Source organism: Corvus brachyrhynchos, unplaced genomic scaffold (genome assembly GCF_000691975.1).
Source record: "Corvus brachyrhynchos isolate BGI_N302 unplaced genomic scaffold, ASM69197v1 scaffold409, whole genome shotgun sequence".
Lineage (NCBI taxonomy): Eukaryota > Metazoa > Chordata > Aves > Passeriformes > Corvidae > Corvus > Corvus brachyrhynchos.
Window position 1 is genome coordinate 1525050 of NW_008246059.1, and position 17134 is coordinate 1542183.

Sequence of the window (17134 nt, forward strand, 5' to 3'; positions counted from 1 at the left end):
GCACCACCTAAAGAGAATGAATATAATAAAATGTTTAGATCTCTGCAAGTACTTTGAAACATGCACCATTCTTCTTATTCATTTCATAGTACAAATTCATAGACATCTCAAAATGCACCTTTATTTGGCTCAAGACAAATAAATGTTCACAAACAGCAAGTAGTAAGGAAAGAAATGACTACTGGGGATGACTTCTTCCCCTGTGCTAGAGTGTATTCAGTAAACATCTGAGTTGCAAAATTACTGCAAAGCTTTAAAAGAGCTCATGTTTGTACTCCGGTGAACTTGGGGCTTTAAGCACCACAAGACAGAGGACAAGCTATCAGTCACAGTGCAGTTCACTTTGACAGCAATTTCATGTTACCTCCTCTTATGACTTTGTTCATTTTCCCCAAGATTCACGGAGGGGAAAAAGTCTTTCCATTGGTCACCTTGTGGAATTTGCTACTTAATGAGAAATTTGGAACCTGAAACGGGGCATTGGGACAGTTAGAGTGGTATAAATAGCATCTTCAAAACAGAAAGACAATTTTCACTTTATCTTCCTGAAGCATCTGAACAGGGCAAGAGAAATCTTTAAGAATTTAACTCTGCCTTTACTGTGACACAGGTTTTTATATTTATTAATGATGCATCAGCTTCATTTCTGAATATCCCAACTAGCACGACTACCATAATTTTCCTTGTAAGACACTTCGGAAACCCAAACACGTCTCATGACTAGAAAGTATTTCCTGTTATTAACCTTAGATTTCTCATCTTCCTCTCACTACTCAATCCTAACAATTAAAATCAATCATTCTCTGCTGTATTAGCATTATTCTCTTCTGCTGTTTGTAATGATGCACTTTTCCCTCAACAGAGCTGACAGTTTGCATGCGCTGCTCTCAGAAATTTTTCCTAAGGTCATTACCCAGCTCACTCCCATGCTTTAAGGTGTTCTTGGACTTCTCTCCAGTTTCCTCAACAGTGCTGGGATAATACAGCAGCCTAAAATAATCTCAGTATCCAATGCACATAAGAAAGCCCTTACAGTTTCATGCAGTACCTCAAACCTTTTGAACACAGTTTGAAGTTGGGTTGACTCTTTCCTGACTACAGTGTCATTATGGACATATATCTAATACATTCTCCAAAACATGCTTTCAGGCTCTCTTTTTTGGTATCAATTTGCTGGCATAACACAGCAACCCTGTTGAGCAAGGTGACATCTGCCCACCATCTTCCTCCTCTTCAGTTCACCCTCAATTTTGTGTATCACAAGTTGCACATCATCAAACAAAACAGGCACCTTCATTCTGGTATTCGAGCACACAAACACCTTTTTGCTAATGAACCTGTCCCCTCACTCTTGTTACCATTGCTCACAGCTCACTGATCCTGCCAGGCCAGAGTCCTAAACCTCTGACCTACTGTGTTATAGGGGTACCTGATTTCTACAGCATCTATCACAAGCCACTGAGGAAAGCAAGCCTGCAGCCAATTCACCACCTTCCCTGATGCAGGGATCCAAGCTTACAGCAAGGAAATGTTAAAACAACCTACAAATTAAAGACATTGAAAAACACGGTTTTGAAAGTTGCATCACATACTCCAGGCTACGGGTTTTTTGCTTGAGACCATGCTAAACTTGTGGCTGTTATCACCTGGACTTAATATCCCATCTGCTCAGCACTGAATAGGAGATAATCAGTCTGACCTGCAAGAATGGAAGTTTGCATTCAAATTATTTGCTCTCAATGACAACAGCAAATTGAAATTCTAATAGAAAAAAAAAAGGAGCCAACTGAAATACAGATTTTGTCAGTGCTCAGTCCATCCACTGACAGAAATACTGCATAATGCAGCTCTGTACCAACCTTCTGACTTACAAAGAGTAACAAGTCATGGACAAAACTGAACTGCTTCTAGCTACAGCAGGCACTGCTATGCTGTCTCTGGAGAAGCTCCATCCTCCCCTTCCCTCAAAGGTGGCTGCTATAGAAATGCTTATCTCCTGTGACTCAAGCTCATGTGCTAACCACCTCCCTCTGTACAGCTTCTCCCGTGCCTGATGATGTGTGGAGAGGGACGCCCAACTGCCAGATATATTTCGGATTTGTTTCAGAAGGCATGTTAAGTTTTTCCATTTTACCAGTGTTCCATACACCGAGAAGCCAGACATTAAAAGTGAGAGTTAATGGGAGTTTTCAGGCTCCCACCCAAATGGGAACAGCTTCCCAAACAGCTGTGGAGACGTACTTCTTTCCCTTCATGTAAGCTGCTTAAGCTGCTAGACAAAAAATTATTTTCTACTGCCAGGAAGTTAAGTTTGGTCATGAATCATTACACAGCTTAATAAGTAAAACAACTAAAGGTATTAGATACAGTTGCTTGCTCCTCAGTATCAATTATTTACCTCTATTTTGTATTCTTCTGGAACATTGGCTAAGATAATGGCAGCATGTGACAATTAATTTCTAGGCTATGATGTGGTACAGAGCACACCTTACAGCTGTTACGCTCTTGGACTTCCATTGATCAACTTTGTGTGACTAGGGAAAAATAAGCAGAGGAATCTAGGTTGCCTTTTCCCATCACATTTGTTTTTCAGAGTATTCTATTTCTCTACTTTTATTGTCTCTAAACAGTGCTGATCTACTCAGTCTTTCTTGAGTGAAGAGCTCTTCATGCCTGAATCCATACTGCCTCTTCTTATGATGCCTTTTCCTGGTCTTAAAATCAAGAGTCATACACGGTTAGAAGGGGAAAAGGGATTTTACCTCGGTATTTATTTTAAGGATCCTTAGGTGCACATGTCCAGGTCATATGCATCGAAATGCACCCTGCAAAAATGCCCCCCCAAAATATCGGGTATAACATTATAGGTTTTACTAATTAGCATATCTATCAAAGATTCCCCAGTGAGAGGCTCGAGTGAGCCCCACTCCACAAGGAACCTTCCCCTGGATGGTTCTATCTGAGTTTACAGAATGTGTTCTGGAGAGGACCTTGGGGTCTGGGGCACACTGATCCCTAACTACGAAGCTTCTAAAATGTTTAGTCTCCCAGCTTGACAAACAAGTCCAAGAATGTAGGCAAAAAGCACTAAGGGTACAGAAGTTGTAAAAAAGGTATAACAGGGGTATAAAACAAAAGGCAAAAAATCTTCATGGCATCACTTAGAGCCCTGCCTACTCCTGCCACTTCTCCCTTAGTTTGGACATCAAAAGAGAGGCGAGTTACCCAAACACATGTTCCACAACACGAGCTGCCCTGCAGCACCTTTGCAGCTGTCAACTGCACCTACTCCACTGGTCGTGCAGAGCCACAAGATGAAGTGGCAACACAGCAACAGTGAATTGTTCCACAAAGCACCAAATCCCAACACAACAGAAATGCTGTGGGAAGCCTTCACCTCAGCACTCAGGACACACAACATTACACCAGGCACACACATGACTAGCAAAACAGGCATACCTTTCTATGGTTAACTATCCACGCCGGTGACTCAAGAAAGAGCCCTGTATCAATCTCTAGAGGTATCATTTCTTCTCAGTGCTTTTTGCCCTGTTGTTCATGGATTAATCTTCACCGGCAATGTTTTACTTTCCATAAAGTCTATGTTTTCCTATTTAGCCTTCAGATAATTAATATATAATGCAATCAACAAGAGAGAGTTGGGAGTGTTCAGTCTGGAGAAGACAAAGCTTTGGGGAGACTTTATTGTGACCTCTGCTTAAAGGGGGCTTATAAGAAAGACAGAGGCAGACAATTTATTAGGGGCTGTAGTGACAGGACAAGGGGTAACAGGTTTAAAATAAAAGAAAGCCAATTCAGGCTAGATGTAAGGAAGAATTTTTTTTATGATGAGGGCAGTGAAACTCTGGCACAGGCTGCCCAGAGAGGTGGTGAATAACCCATCCCTGGAAATATCCAAGGTCAGGTTGGATGGGCTCTGAGCAACCTGATGCAGTTGAAGATACACCTGCTCTGGAGGTTGTATCAGAGGACCTTCAACAGTCCCTTCCAACTCAAATTGCCCTATTTCTATGAACCAAACCTTATTCAGAATCCTACACAGAAGGGTACCATTATGTCTGTCTCAATCTCTCTTTGAACCATGACAGAGGCCTCAAGCTCTCTACCCGAGGTGTGCGTTAGAGGTAAATTGAGATAATAACCCCACTTTTCAATCTTCCCCTAAAAATAAATCACTAGAAGTGTGGTCAAATAATAACAGGGCACTGCACGTTACTTCCATGTTACTCTTTTGGGCCCAGAACCCGGGCAGAAAGAAACTGTCCTCCTTTCAGCCAGGACAAGGTTAATTTTTGCAGTAGCCAGAAGGAAGCATGGCTAGGACCTGGAGATTATTCTGTACCACCTCACATCATTTTCCAGGAGGGAAAAGGGGTGTCTTCCATGTCAAGGTAGTGTGGCACCATCAGGTATCGTAGGCTCCAAGTGGTGGTGAACATTTGCATATGAATCGCTCGCCTGTCTTGTACATTTTTCTATTAGTATTGTTGCTGTTACTCTTTGTTTTCCTCCTGTTTCCAGTAAATTGTTTCTCATCGCTGTTTCCAGTAAATTGTTCTTATCTCAACATATCTTTACTTTTTGTTTCTCCAATTCTCCACTCCAGCCACCCACAGGGAGGGAGAGAGGGGAGTCAGAGAGCAGTGCGTCATTTGGGGTGGTTTCAGTGGGAACACGAAATTGGAGAATACCATGGCTAAACCACAACAGAAGCCAAGTGCCAGAATACATGGAGAAGACACATGCAAAGTAGATAGCAAACACATAAAAGGTAATCAAGTAACTGTTTAAACACTGAGTTTAAAGCTTTGCTTTAAAACTGAAACAGCTTCAGTCTGCCTTGATTCTGCAGAATTGCTCTACTCTGAAAGCAGAAGTGGGTTGGGGAATAAGAATGCAGCAAATACAGCTTTTAGTATGCCCAACAGGTTTGCGGAAAAAAATTATTAGAAGCTTTAGGGAACTGTAAACTGTAATTACAACAAAAAGTCCTTTGTTACTGTCCCAGCTAACTGATATTTGTGCTGTGACAAACTTCACAAAGTATATTTACAGACTGGAAACAAACAAAATTCTTGAGTAAAAGACATCCCAGCTTCCAAAGACCACATTTGCACCTAGACTCTTCTAAGAGAACTGATATTTCTTATTAATCTTTTTCCTCACTTGAAATGTAACTCTCTGGAAACCAGCCCTAGCTGAGCCTTTCACACTGTGAGACTAGCATTCCTTCTTATGAAGAAATGATGAAGGTCTAATTGATATGAGACATTTTAAGAAGACATTTATGTTCTACTGCACTTTGACTCAGCACTTTGGTTTGAAGTCATAAATGCTTCAGGGTGGTCTCATGCTGGCTGGTGTCTGCAGCAACACAGGGAGTGAATGTTCCATGTTTCTTTCTCCGTGCATTTAACTGCATGGAGAAATTCTTGCCCCCCATTTAGGACTGTAACATCTTCCAAGACTGGCCCTTAATGCTATTCCTAAATACGTCATTTGGGAGCATGGATCTGATACTCCAATTCATTAATCACTTCCAGCTGTAAAAGCTGGTCTCCCTCAGTATTAAACTTCCCTTTTCTGTAACAAAACTGGCTGATTGCTTGGAAATACACAGAAGAAATGAAACCATGTATACATCCTGGAGGAAAGGAAAGATAAAATCATACTATGTTTAGAAAGTATTGTATCCTGGGTGGGGTTTCCTTGTCTCCTTTTACACAATCAAGGATTCAATAAAGGGGCAAGGTCTCCATCCCATACAATAGGCATTTATGAGAGATACCATAACTGTTGGTCATTATTTCCCTTCCAACCTGGATTATGTTATAACCTTACAAAAAGTTAGAAGAGAAAGTATTGCTTATGGAAGTGAAAGGAATTGGGAGTTATAATTAGATACTAGTTTGAATTAGAGTAATTTCCTGGAACGTTCTTATGTTTGCTGCTCAAAATAGCTTTCCCTTCAGCTCAGGAGATCCTTCTTCAGGGAGGAGTTTCTGTGATGATTCTCAGCATCCAGTTTTGCTGGAACTTTGCTCACACATCTGCTTATCACTGGGGTGAGCTTCAGGACAACAGTGAGATGTCAGAGTTAACTGGACCTGATGGACAAAGACCCCACTTATTTTAGTATCTGGTCTTGTTCTATGGCAAACTGCCAAATTAATAACCTTGCATTACCTGTGCCACATGATGTAACACAGTCTTTTCCACAATACACAGTTTGAGGCATGTAGCCTGAGAATATGAAGCTGCCAATGCAATAATATTTCAATGACATTAGTCATGTCACTAGTGATTGCAAATCCCATTCTTGCTATAATAGACAGTGCTGATTACTTCCTCACTTAAGGCCTTTTATAAACAGTAAGGCAATTGACTGCCCTGATTAAAAAGGAACACCTGGCAAACTGGAGGCTGCACAGAAGGCTCTGAGAAGCAGCAGAGCCTTCTGTGATACACACATTTAAACACCAAGCAGCACTAATCAGCAATCTTGAGGTCTCGAGAACTGACAGAACCAAGTTTTCACTTTCAATGGAGGCAAGGGTGTGAGGAGAAGTCCTTGGCTTGTAGCCCCTGTCTCCTCCAAACTGACCAACAATCAGAACAGCAAGCAGTCACTTCCACAGAGTGTTCATCTTACATAAGGTTGGAACTGATTGCTCATCATCTCCAGAGCAGCCAGTCCTGGCTTTGCATGAAAGGCAATCAAAAGTATTGCTTTTATTACTGTTCTGCCAGGAAAGACACCTGAATATTGTACTCATGCACCACCCCCACAGAGACAACCTTTGTAGGCAGCTAATGTGTATGCTGCTATCCCTTTCAAAAAGACTAAGGAGACTCTCCCATCAGAAAGGCCTTCTATTCTTAAATCTAACTGCCACAGAATTCCTAAGGCACATGCACTTCCAAATACAAAGCCACAAATGACCTGCATGTGTTAGAACCACACTTTGCAGGAGAAGTAATTCAAGCAATCTTCTCTCCCCAGCATCGTATCTGCTTAGATTTTGTAATTACAGTCATTTAAGAGGAAAATAAGGCACAATTGTATTCACTAATGAGTAACAAGAGAAATCAGTTGTTTTGAGTAATTGAAAACAAGTAATTGAATTGAAATCGAGTAAATTTTTTGTGGTCACCTATTCATATTTTGGATGCTGCATGTTCTTATGCTCTGGGGATGGGCAGCAATAGCCAGAACCTTGTTTTTAGCCAGTGCCAAGTTCATTTGACATAGCACTTCTAGTTGTCTGGTGCCAACCAATGTCTTTGCAAAGTGAAGAATTTTGCAAACAAGAACCAAAGAGAGACAGAAGAATTATCTCATGTCTCCTGGGATATGCACCTTCATTTTACACCCCTACCATTCATGTTCTGTCATGGCTTGGGGTAGGCATACCTGAACCAGCTTTAATCTCGTCAGCTCCAATATCCTCCCACCTTGCTTTTCTGCCAAGGACATCCAAGATAGCTGTGGCAATGCTCGAAGTATGTTTACTTATGCACCTCCCTGAAGCATGGAAATATGGCCATGCACATTTCTTCTGATCACTGATGTGTGTGAACTCACGTATACAGTAGCCAAAGTCAGGCAGGGAGACACAGAAATCTTTCTTTACTCACATTTACTATCAATTCCATCATCTCTTTCTCATCTCACTGTTCAACAGGTTAAACTCCAGTTCTCACAACTCAAAATCTAGGAAAAAAAATATTTATTTCATAAAATCATAGAATAAGAGAATGGTTTGTGTTGAAAGGGACCTTTGAAGGTCATCTAGTCCAACCCTCCTGCAATGAGCAGGGACACCTTCAACTATACCGGGTTGCTCAGAGCCCCATCCGACCTGACCTTGAACATTTCCAGGGATACATTAAATGATGTTTGCAGTGGCCTAAACAGGCCCATATTGTCTTCCTACACAACACCCCAGACTCCTACCACCTCCTCACACCTACTTGCACAGGGGCCAGCTCTGCACCAGGGAGACTGGGCACCTGTACAGCCTCACCTCATCCCCCTCTGCAGGGCCACCCAGCCCAGCTCTGGCTGCTGTTCAGACCTTCACAGACTGGGCAGAACTTGCCTACATCTGCCTATAAAAACAGAACAGAGATATGTCCCAACTTATCTTCCAGAGAACAGCACAGCCTCTACAGAGAGATCAGACATAGCCTTCTGGCCTGTTGGGATGAGTAATAAACAACAAAACAGCTAAAATATTTGTTTTCTCATACTTTTTGTTCCTGCACATACAACAGCAACAGAAGTAAATTCAAACCTGGGTAAGATAGACACTACCAACTGTACTGATAAAAAATGCAGGATTTGAATGTTTCCAGTAATAAAAGCTTTCTTCATGCCCAACTTTTTTTTTTTCTAATGTAAAAGCAATAGCATGGGAAACCTTGGTAGGTGTCTTGGCTACTACAGACCATCACATTCTATCTTATTCTTCCTGAGCCCTTCCCACTTGTTTTGGTATTTATCTGCCTTGAACATGAGGAGCTAAGGGTATAATCTAACAGCCAACAGGAGCCACCACTGTTGCACGGGATGGCTGCCACATTCTCCTTTTCTCTCCCACAAAACTCTGATGGTTCAACAGATAGGCAAAAATTTGGCCCAGAATACTGTTTGCCAAAGCCTGATGCATTCTTGGAATCATAAAGAACTTTTATTTATTTTCCACTTATTGAACTTGAACCCAGCAATCAGTGGCTTCTGCGTACAAAAACTGGAGGTGTGGGGTTATGAATTGAATTAACTTTGGTTTTGAAAGGTCATTTTCCCACCACACCTCCAGTTCAGTTCTGGTGTAAAGAAAAAGACAGTAACTTGTGTTGACAAGTTCTGCAAATGTCCCAGTGTTATCAAATGCAAAAGCTCAGTTGCTAGCACTTCAGCACAATCCATCTTCCCAATCCCCGCTGGTCCTGTAAAACCAGCCAGCACAACTTTTTGTCATTTTGGCAGTTTAGGAGTATCTAATTTCTCAGAAAGCATTCTCTAGTATGCCTGTACTTTTGTCATGACCTGCCACAGCTGCCTCTTACTGGGATGCTGAAGTACAAGTCAGAACTTCAGCTGAAGATGTAGCTCGCTCTGCAGAAAACACAACAATCCTTTTTACTGTACTCTGAAGATGCATCTTAAGAGTTAATAAACAGCACATGCTTCTAGATGAGATTAAAACCAGCATGGAAAACTGCATTGAGTCTGGTTCCTGTCTCTTTTCCTTTTGTCAAAACCATTTCTCAGCCTCTCTATTTTTCGTACTGAGTCAACATGCAGAGCAGTGGGTAACTCCCTGCCCTTTCTCTGGAGTCCCACCCACATTTGTAAAAGGGAGAAAAAATGAGAAAAAAACCAGCAGAAAAATAAGACTAAACTATAAAAAGAAAGCCAAACTCTGTAAAAGGATAGCAGTATTTACTGAGCGTGACCTTGTCTTTGACACCGTCTGCATCCACTTGCCAGAATAAAGAGGGCTATTCCCCCGCAGGGCGAGCTCCCTTCCCCCACGAGGCTGAACCCGGGGGGAAGTGGAAGAAATGAGGCCTTTAGCAGCCTTTTCCTACCACCATCCCAGCCTTTTCAGAGACTCCCACTGCTCAGCAGAAATCCCCGTGCTCCAAAGCGGAGGAGTGGAGCTTGCAGCCAGCTGCTTTCCTGAGCATCGCCGGCAGCTGCTCGCAGGGATGGATATCCCCTGTGGGGCGCGGGCTGCCCGCAGGACCCCGGCCTCCGGCCGCGCACAGCTGCAGCGCGGTCAGAGCCCTGCCAGCACGGCTCTCGCAGCAACAGGGCAACGGAGAGCTGCCAGCTCACCAGCCCTCCTTTCCTGCAGAAATACTTATCCCTGGCTTCTTGGTTAGGGCGCTCTAGGACCTGTGAGAATGGCTGCCTGCAGCCCCCACTATCCAAATGGAGTCTGAAAAGAGAAGGCCTGGGGGAGGGCAGGTGGGGTCTCTGTGTTTGGCTTAAGTATTTGCAGGAGTTACGACCACGGGAGGCATTTTTCTAATCCTGACAAGGAAGTTGCAGTATGAATTTGGTTTCAGCAGCCTGCAGCTTCCAAGGAAAAAAGCTGAGTCAGAGGTGCCGATGCTTTCGACACTCAGCTCTATTCAACGAAGCAAAGCAATGGTAAGTCTCCAGCTCTGACACTTGGAATGAACATTGCTTCAAATATAATCTAACGACTAGTAATACAACATTGTTGGAGAGTTTTTATTGAAGAACCGACATTTTCAACAGCAAGTTTTCTTTGCGTGGGGATATTTAGACCTCAAGATAGATTTAGCAAAAACAAAAAGTTAAAGAAACTGCTCATTTATATTATAGTGTCCCCACTTGTCATGAATTAGAACATCCTTAAATTAAACCTTCAGGTAATCTCTGCCTTAATCTTTCTGACTGAGGAGAGGAGAAATGAGCTTGTTCTGAGGTCAGACAGATCACAACCTGTTACATGTTCATGTACCCTAGTACAGAGAAACTTCCCTGCATCACACCTTAAGAGTACTACAGAGGGAACACGAGGTATTGCACACAAAACACAGAGGAAGCAGTACTCTGTAAAACAGCTGCTCTCCCCATTCAAAGGCAAACCACACTGAATGATCTCAGACAGGAATTTGAAGACTTCAGTGCACTAGAAAGAGCAGATGGGATTTAGTCAATAAACCAATTTTCAGGACAGGATCTCAGTTTTATGATTCATCTAAAAATATTGCACACAGCTCAAAGACAGTAATCTGGACCCAGTTTAACATTGATTTTAAAAGTGCAGCACAAGTGACAAGACATTTTTAACAGGTACCTAGATCTCAAGCTCTATTTGCATAACCACTCGGGTGCAAACATTACCCAAACCTTGGCATAGGGAGTTTCTGATCTGTCATTGTTCCTAAGTCTGTAAAAATCAACTAATGCACAGCAATAAATATGCAGGGCAAAAACCCAAAATGGTTCTTGCCTCATGACTGTTTTAGCAATTTGCATGTATTAAAACAAAAGGAGATTTTTATTCCTTTGGGGATTGGGAGGTGCACAATAAAGTATCTCTACTGCTTTTGCCCAATGTGCTTTGTTAATGTAATGTACAGGCACTACACTTACTTGGTATTTGTACTTTTTATGCTGTTAGCATGGGAAGTGCTGAACTTGATACTTCACAGCAACTACACTTACTTAAATTGTTATAAGGTTATTTATCCCAATCCAGCTGCCAGGATATGAGGCCAAACCCACCCACTGGCAGCTGGACTTTGCAAAAAAAAAAGCAGGTGGTTTGCCTGGACTGGGCATCATACCAGTAAGCCCTTTACAGTCACCAGTAAGCCCTTTACGGTCACATTTGCAAACAGCTCTGATCTCATCTAGGAAGCTGACCTTTAAAAATAAAGAAAAAGGAAAAAAATCCCAATACACGCATGCTGAGGCCCTTTAAAGTGTTACTCACACAAAGATTTTCCCTAAGTTTCTCTGAAAAGGCCTATAGTTTTGAGTCAATCAAGTACTAGGTGTTGCTGAGCACATCCCCATATGTGCTGTTTACACACAAGACAGACAGACAACGTGCCACCAGGCTCTGATTTGTCACAGAAACTATGCCCTAAGCACAAGAACAAAAAATTCCATTCAGTTTCACAGCTGTTTCAGAAACTGGGGGCAGATTTTCACTCATGGCTTTAACAGGACAAAAGTGGAGAATACCCGGCGCATGAGCATTCCCTTCTTAAGGTCTCTGGCTCCTTGGCAGCTTCAGAGAAGTCTTTCCCAACCCAAACTGAGCAGGGCACACAGACAGCCAGCAGCAGGGGGGAAAGAACCAACAGCACAGGCAGCAGCAGCAGGAAAAGTCTTGAAGAATATTTGCACAGCTGGGGAGAGACTTAGGAGCTGAGCAAGGCTGTCCTCAGTTAAATGGTTACCAAATCTTAAACCTAAATCCTTCCGACAGGAAGGGTGATAAAGCTTACCCCCCTCGAAGCATCCTGCTGTTTATCTGCAAGGCTGGTAAATTTCATCAGACAGCAAGACACGAAATAACTTTAAAGCTACAGGGCTCATAGTCATTTTTTACAGCAAATCAAAAGTACTTTACGCTACAAAGTATAAACTGTATATGAAATACAACTACCTCTAAACTGTGCAGGCTGAGGAGGGAGGTCGCTTTTCTTTTCTTTTTTTCCAGTCTAACCCTTTGTCAGAGAGAAAGCTCCTCCCAGGCTGTACCATGCACAAATGAAAGCAGCTTTCTCCGAGGAAAGCCACTGAACGCTTTAGCAATGCTTTCCAAGCACAAAACCAGGCACGGACTTCGTGCGAACACACAGCCAACTGCACGAAGGCATTTGCTCACCTGATTTTCCCATGACCAAGTGGATTTCGGTTTTGTTTTTTTTTTTTTTAATTTCACCTGCTTCCTCCTCCCTTGACTGAGTTTTGCCGCTGTGCCGGGATGAAGTGTTCGCAGTTTCAGCTCAACTTCTTCATTCGCCTGCGACCGCTGCTGGAAAAAACTCAGCAGCACGAACCCGCTACCGCCCCTTCTTGAGCGCTGGAATAAGCCTGCCCATGCCTTTATAAGGCATGGGAACCCCGCTCTTTTTTCACGAAAAGATCCTGGTTGGGGTCAGGAGCTATTTATCCTCCACAGTAACCAAGCAGCTCCAAAACACCATATGTTTTCACATACCATTTTAGCTTAGTAATCACATGTGTCTTATTGATAAGAGTAGGCTGTGAGAAGAAATTCTGCTGACAAATAGTTCTCCTGCCACGGTGGGTAGAGTACATGAGGCAAATTCATACAGCTAAATGCTTTAGAAGTTTTACCCACTTGCTGTACATAAAGTTGAAACAAAAAAGTGATAAAGTACTTTGAAGTATAACTACATTTTCATGTCTAAAATGAATCACTTCCTGCACTGTTACAACATAATCCGTTGAAGGTATTAGTAAAATAAGGTTTTGCAGGTTGAAGAGGAACTGTGCTGATGGTGTGTTTCTGTGAAAAGGGTTGGATGTGAGTATGTCTCATTTTATCTGTGTAAGCACGCTGTGCCACTGTTATCTTCACATTACATCAAACGCCTCAAGCTAATCTGGCAAATATTAACTACTTTAACTACAGCGAACATGATACTTTGATTTAACTTCAGAAGTGCTGCATATCTACAAACAATAATTCAGTTACGTGTTTCCAGCTTTCATCTTCTCGTCATCACGAAAAATCATCTGAGGTTACCGGTTTTTTACAATGCCTTTCAATATTTCAAGGTTCTTCTTGGTTTTGTGCCAAGTCTGCTGGCTCAGCAGGTTTTAATCATCCTTTGTCCACCTCTGTAGGCTCAGCTCCATGATAAGAAAAGAAAAAAAAAATGCAGGGATAGGGTTTTTTTCTTCTTAACCAAGTAGCAGCAGCAGGTGGGGAAAGGCAATATCCCTTCACCAATGCACTGCTCCTCTTCCCTTCTTCACTGGCAGGGCTGAAACACAGGTTGAGGGAGTGTCACTGACAGCTGATGGGTTCACTGAGAAGAGGCATGAGGGCAAGTGACCACCATGCAGCAGCAGAAACCGCAGGGCGTGAGACCATGTTCATCTTCACAGCTGCCTGACATTTTCCTTTGCTGGTAGCAAGGCAGGCAGCAGAGCAGGGGAAAGAGGTTAGAGGAGGTGCAGAAGGAAATCTCTTCGAAGGAAATCTCTTCCCAGTCTCTCTGCTGCAAGTGGCAGTAGTTGGCTGAGGAGCAGGGTGTAGAGCTGGAGCTGGTACTATCAGAGCCCTATCAGGAAAAAGGTGCTGTTTTATTTGCTTGCAGGAGTGATCAAACCATGGGCCAGTCTGTGATTCCTAGTCTCTTAAAATGCTCTGCTAAACTTGAAATACTGGCCTGTACTACTCTAAGGACATGCATCAATACTCAGGAATAGCCAGTGCTACCCTATGGCCGTGACAAGGCGTAAAAGCAATTTTATATTTGTATAGTTGGGAGTCTCTGGTATTTGAAATGTTCATTTATATTCTCATACTTGATTGTTATATTTTATATCGTTTATGTTTTAGATCTTCATAATATTCAGCTAAATTATAAAGCAACATCCCTTTGGGACCTGGACTGCTAACCAAGCACCAAGTACCTCCAAAAGTGATCAGGTACACCTGCATGCCATTGACACAACATCCTGTGAAGTCACAACTTGGAAAAGAGGGTTTCTCTGATCTGACAAAAATCCAGTGATACCTACAGGAGAAAAAAAAATGGAGCTTTTTCTGATCAGAAAAGGAAATCAGAATTACCGCTCAGGTCTCAAATGTGAAAGTATCAGTGCAAAGTAAATGCAATGACTCATCAAAGATAGGAAAGCAGCGTAAGCTGAGACACACAAAAGCAAAGAGGACGGAGAGAGCTGGGATTTTTTAGTATTTTAACATCACCTGCTGGAAGTTCCACACTAAAGAATAGTACTGAAGAACATTACCAGATGGGAATTTGGAGGAGGAATGTACACTAATAATTAAGAATGCAAACAAGCCTTTGAAAATAATGAGAATGATTAAATAAAAGCCATTGCTAATGAAATTTTCAAGCTGTAAGCCATTAATATCCTTTTACCAGCTTCAGACAGTATCAAACGAATGTGAATGATAACAAACAGGATTTTCCATTTGCTTTATGATGTATCAAAGCACCTCCAAATGCATGTTTGTTTAATTACTGCACGATTCCTTTACACAGAGAAAATATTAGGGTGACATTGGTATTATCCAATTGTAGGCATTGGAAACTATCTTACAGATACAGAAATGCCCTGTGCAGTCAGATGAGTTCAGCATTCTGCCTCTTATGGCAACACCTACTAAATGTTTCTGCAAAAGGTGCAGAAAAAAGGGTACAATGTGGACTAATTTTCAGTTGTTTCATCTTCCTGTTAAAAGGAAAGCAGAACAAAAACAGTTGGCTAGAAAAAGTAACATTTAACTAGTAAAGACTGGTGTAACCAATACTCTTTCTGGAAATAGGTTATAGAGCACACGAGAAGGAAAAATGGAATTTGAAAGGAAGTGCATGAATCATTACAACCAGGGGGTTAGTGATAACTCATCTGCAGTAGAGCTATTTCATCAACATCCTGAAAATCTGTGGCTAAAATTTTGGTGTCAGACTGACTCTGGGCCATTCAGATGACAAAATATTCCTCCTTCTATCCTATCTTCCCTTTTCTCCTAACAAAGCAAATCCATTTCACCCACTCACATCAGCCACTTCTCTTTACCTCCATGTGACTGATGCTAATGCTCACAGTCTCATAACCTCCTCTGGTGCCACCAGATACTTCCCTTCTTTGCTTTTCTGTCTCTTCTGGAAGCTTCCTGTACCTCTCTTTCTTTCTCCTGTGCCCAGCCTGCCCCATGTGACCTGCTGTTTGCATTGTGACCAGCTCTTGGTAGCCACAGGCACTCCTGCAGTGCCCCACAGGTTGCCCCAGGGCTGTGGACCTGGCAAGGCCAGTGGTGGAAGTGGCAGTGTGGATTTCTGGGCCCAGCTTGGATTGTGCTGCTGCTGCTGCCTGCTGTCTCATACAGCTTGGTCTTCACAGCCCCGTGCCGACAGCCTTCAATATTCCTCCAGGACCTTCCACCAGCCAGCCATGTATGGCTAAATCTGTAGAAACTCAGGACTAAACAGATGTCTTTTTGATAGAGCAAGGAGCCCCAGGCAGATCCCAGGTTACCTGTTGTCTTCCCAGAGGTCTGCCTGCACACAGCTAAATACCCCCGTCCATCTGGCAAGGGCACCCCCCTCAGCAGGGCTCCACGGCAGCTGTGTGCCTCTTGCGAGGGCCCCGGTAGCATCATGGATTTCAGCCTGCAGATTTCTGTTCCAGCAGCAGTGCAAGTGAGGAAGTAACAGCCCGCCAGCTGCTGCCGGTGCAGATCCCCAATTGCTCATAGGCAAGTTCAGACACATTTAAGAAAGCCTGAGATGAACCTTTTCACATGTGCACGCTCTGATGGGCCCAGTTGATGCAAATACCTGTCATCATCAATGTTTTGAGTCATTAATTCATTCCTTCAGTTGGCATCTATCAGGTACAATTAGCTGTCCACACAGACTGGGACAGACATATGACAACACTGTCACATGTAGGCCCTGCCAGGGAGGTGTGGATGCATCCCATCCTTCTTTTAAATGCAACACTGAGCAGTCTCTCCACAAGTCAAACCATGAAGACAAAAAGTTTGCGAGAAATTCTAAATGCAACAAATCTGTTTTCCCCAGACACCCTTAACAAGCAACCCTAAGGACCAACAGTATTTATATGACTATAAAAACATCACATAGGAATAACATCATGTATAGTGACAAGAACCATGAGTGAACTGTAAAACTATGCACAAAGCTGTATCAGGCAACAAGAAAATTGCTTATTTTTAAAAATGGAAAAGGAAAATGGGGCAAAAAATGGTGGTGGTAGAATATTTGAGAATATTCCTCCTCTTACAGTTTTGCTAGGCTTTGCTTCTGGGCTCTCTATTGGTATTGCCATTTCACCTGTGAATTAAGCCAGGTTGTGTAGCAGATCACAAAAAGTCAACTTGAACACAGTTGGAGATGTTAATTTTTCTTGTAAGAAAAGATACTGCTTTTTAGTTTGACCATAATGCTCAGTTGCTGAAGAAAATGAAAATAACTGAGCTGAAAAGAGGAAGAGTGCAAAAGCAAGGCTATCCCTCTTTTATCAGCACTGTGCTGTTATCAGATGGCCACATCCACAAAACCCTCACACAGAAAACAGCAGACTATGATTGCAGAATAGTCATTGACTTCAACATCTTCCTACACACTGCAAGATAGAAGCAGCGTGTGATTAATCATCATCACAGAATTACCGAATGGTTTGGGTTGGAAGGGACCTTAAAGATCATCTAGTTCCAATCCCTCTGCCATGGTAGGGGTTGGAACCAACAACAGTCTCAAGAGCTGGGTTCCAAGCAAAGGTTTGGAGAACAAAATGTATGAGTATTGTTCAAAGGAGGGTGGCACGAGCACTGCCATTCTCTCGAGAGGCCCAGCACCC

At 42.6% G+C, this 17134-nt stretch overlaps 1 protein-coding gene across 1 annotated transcript in view; it reads right to left on the minus strand.

Moving 5' to 3' along the window:
- Window positions 1-12698, minus strand: part of GLIPR2 (GLI pathogenesis related 2) — a 26325-nt gene extending 13627 nt beyond the window's left edge. Inside the window, exon 1 of the mRNA XM_008642718.2 lies at window positions 12408-12698. Coding sequence (XP_008640940.1) covers window positions 12408-12420 — 13 coding nt within the window. The 5' untranslated portion in view covers window positions 12421-12698. The remainder of the gene's footprint in view (window positions 1-12407) is intronic.
- Window positions 12699-17134: the final 4436 nt, after the last annotated feature.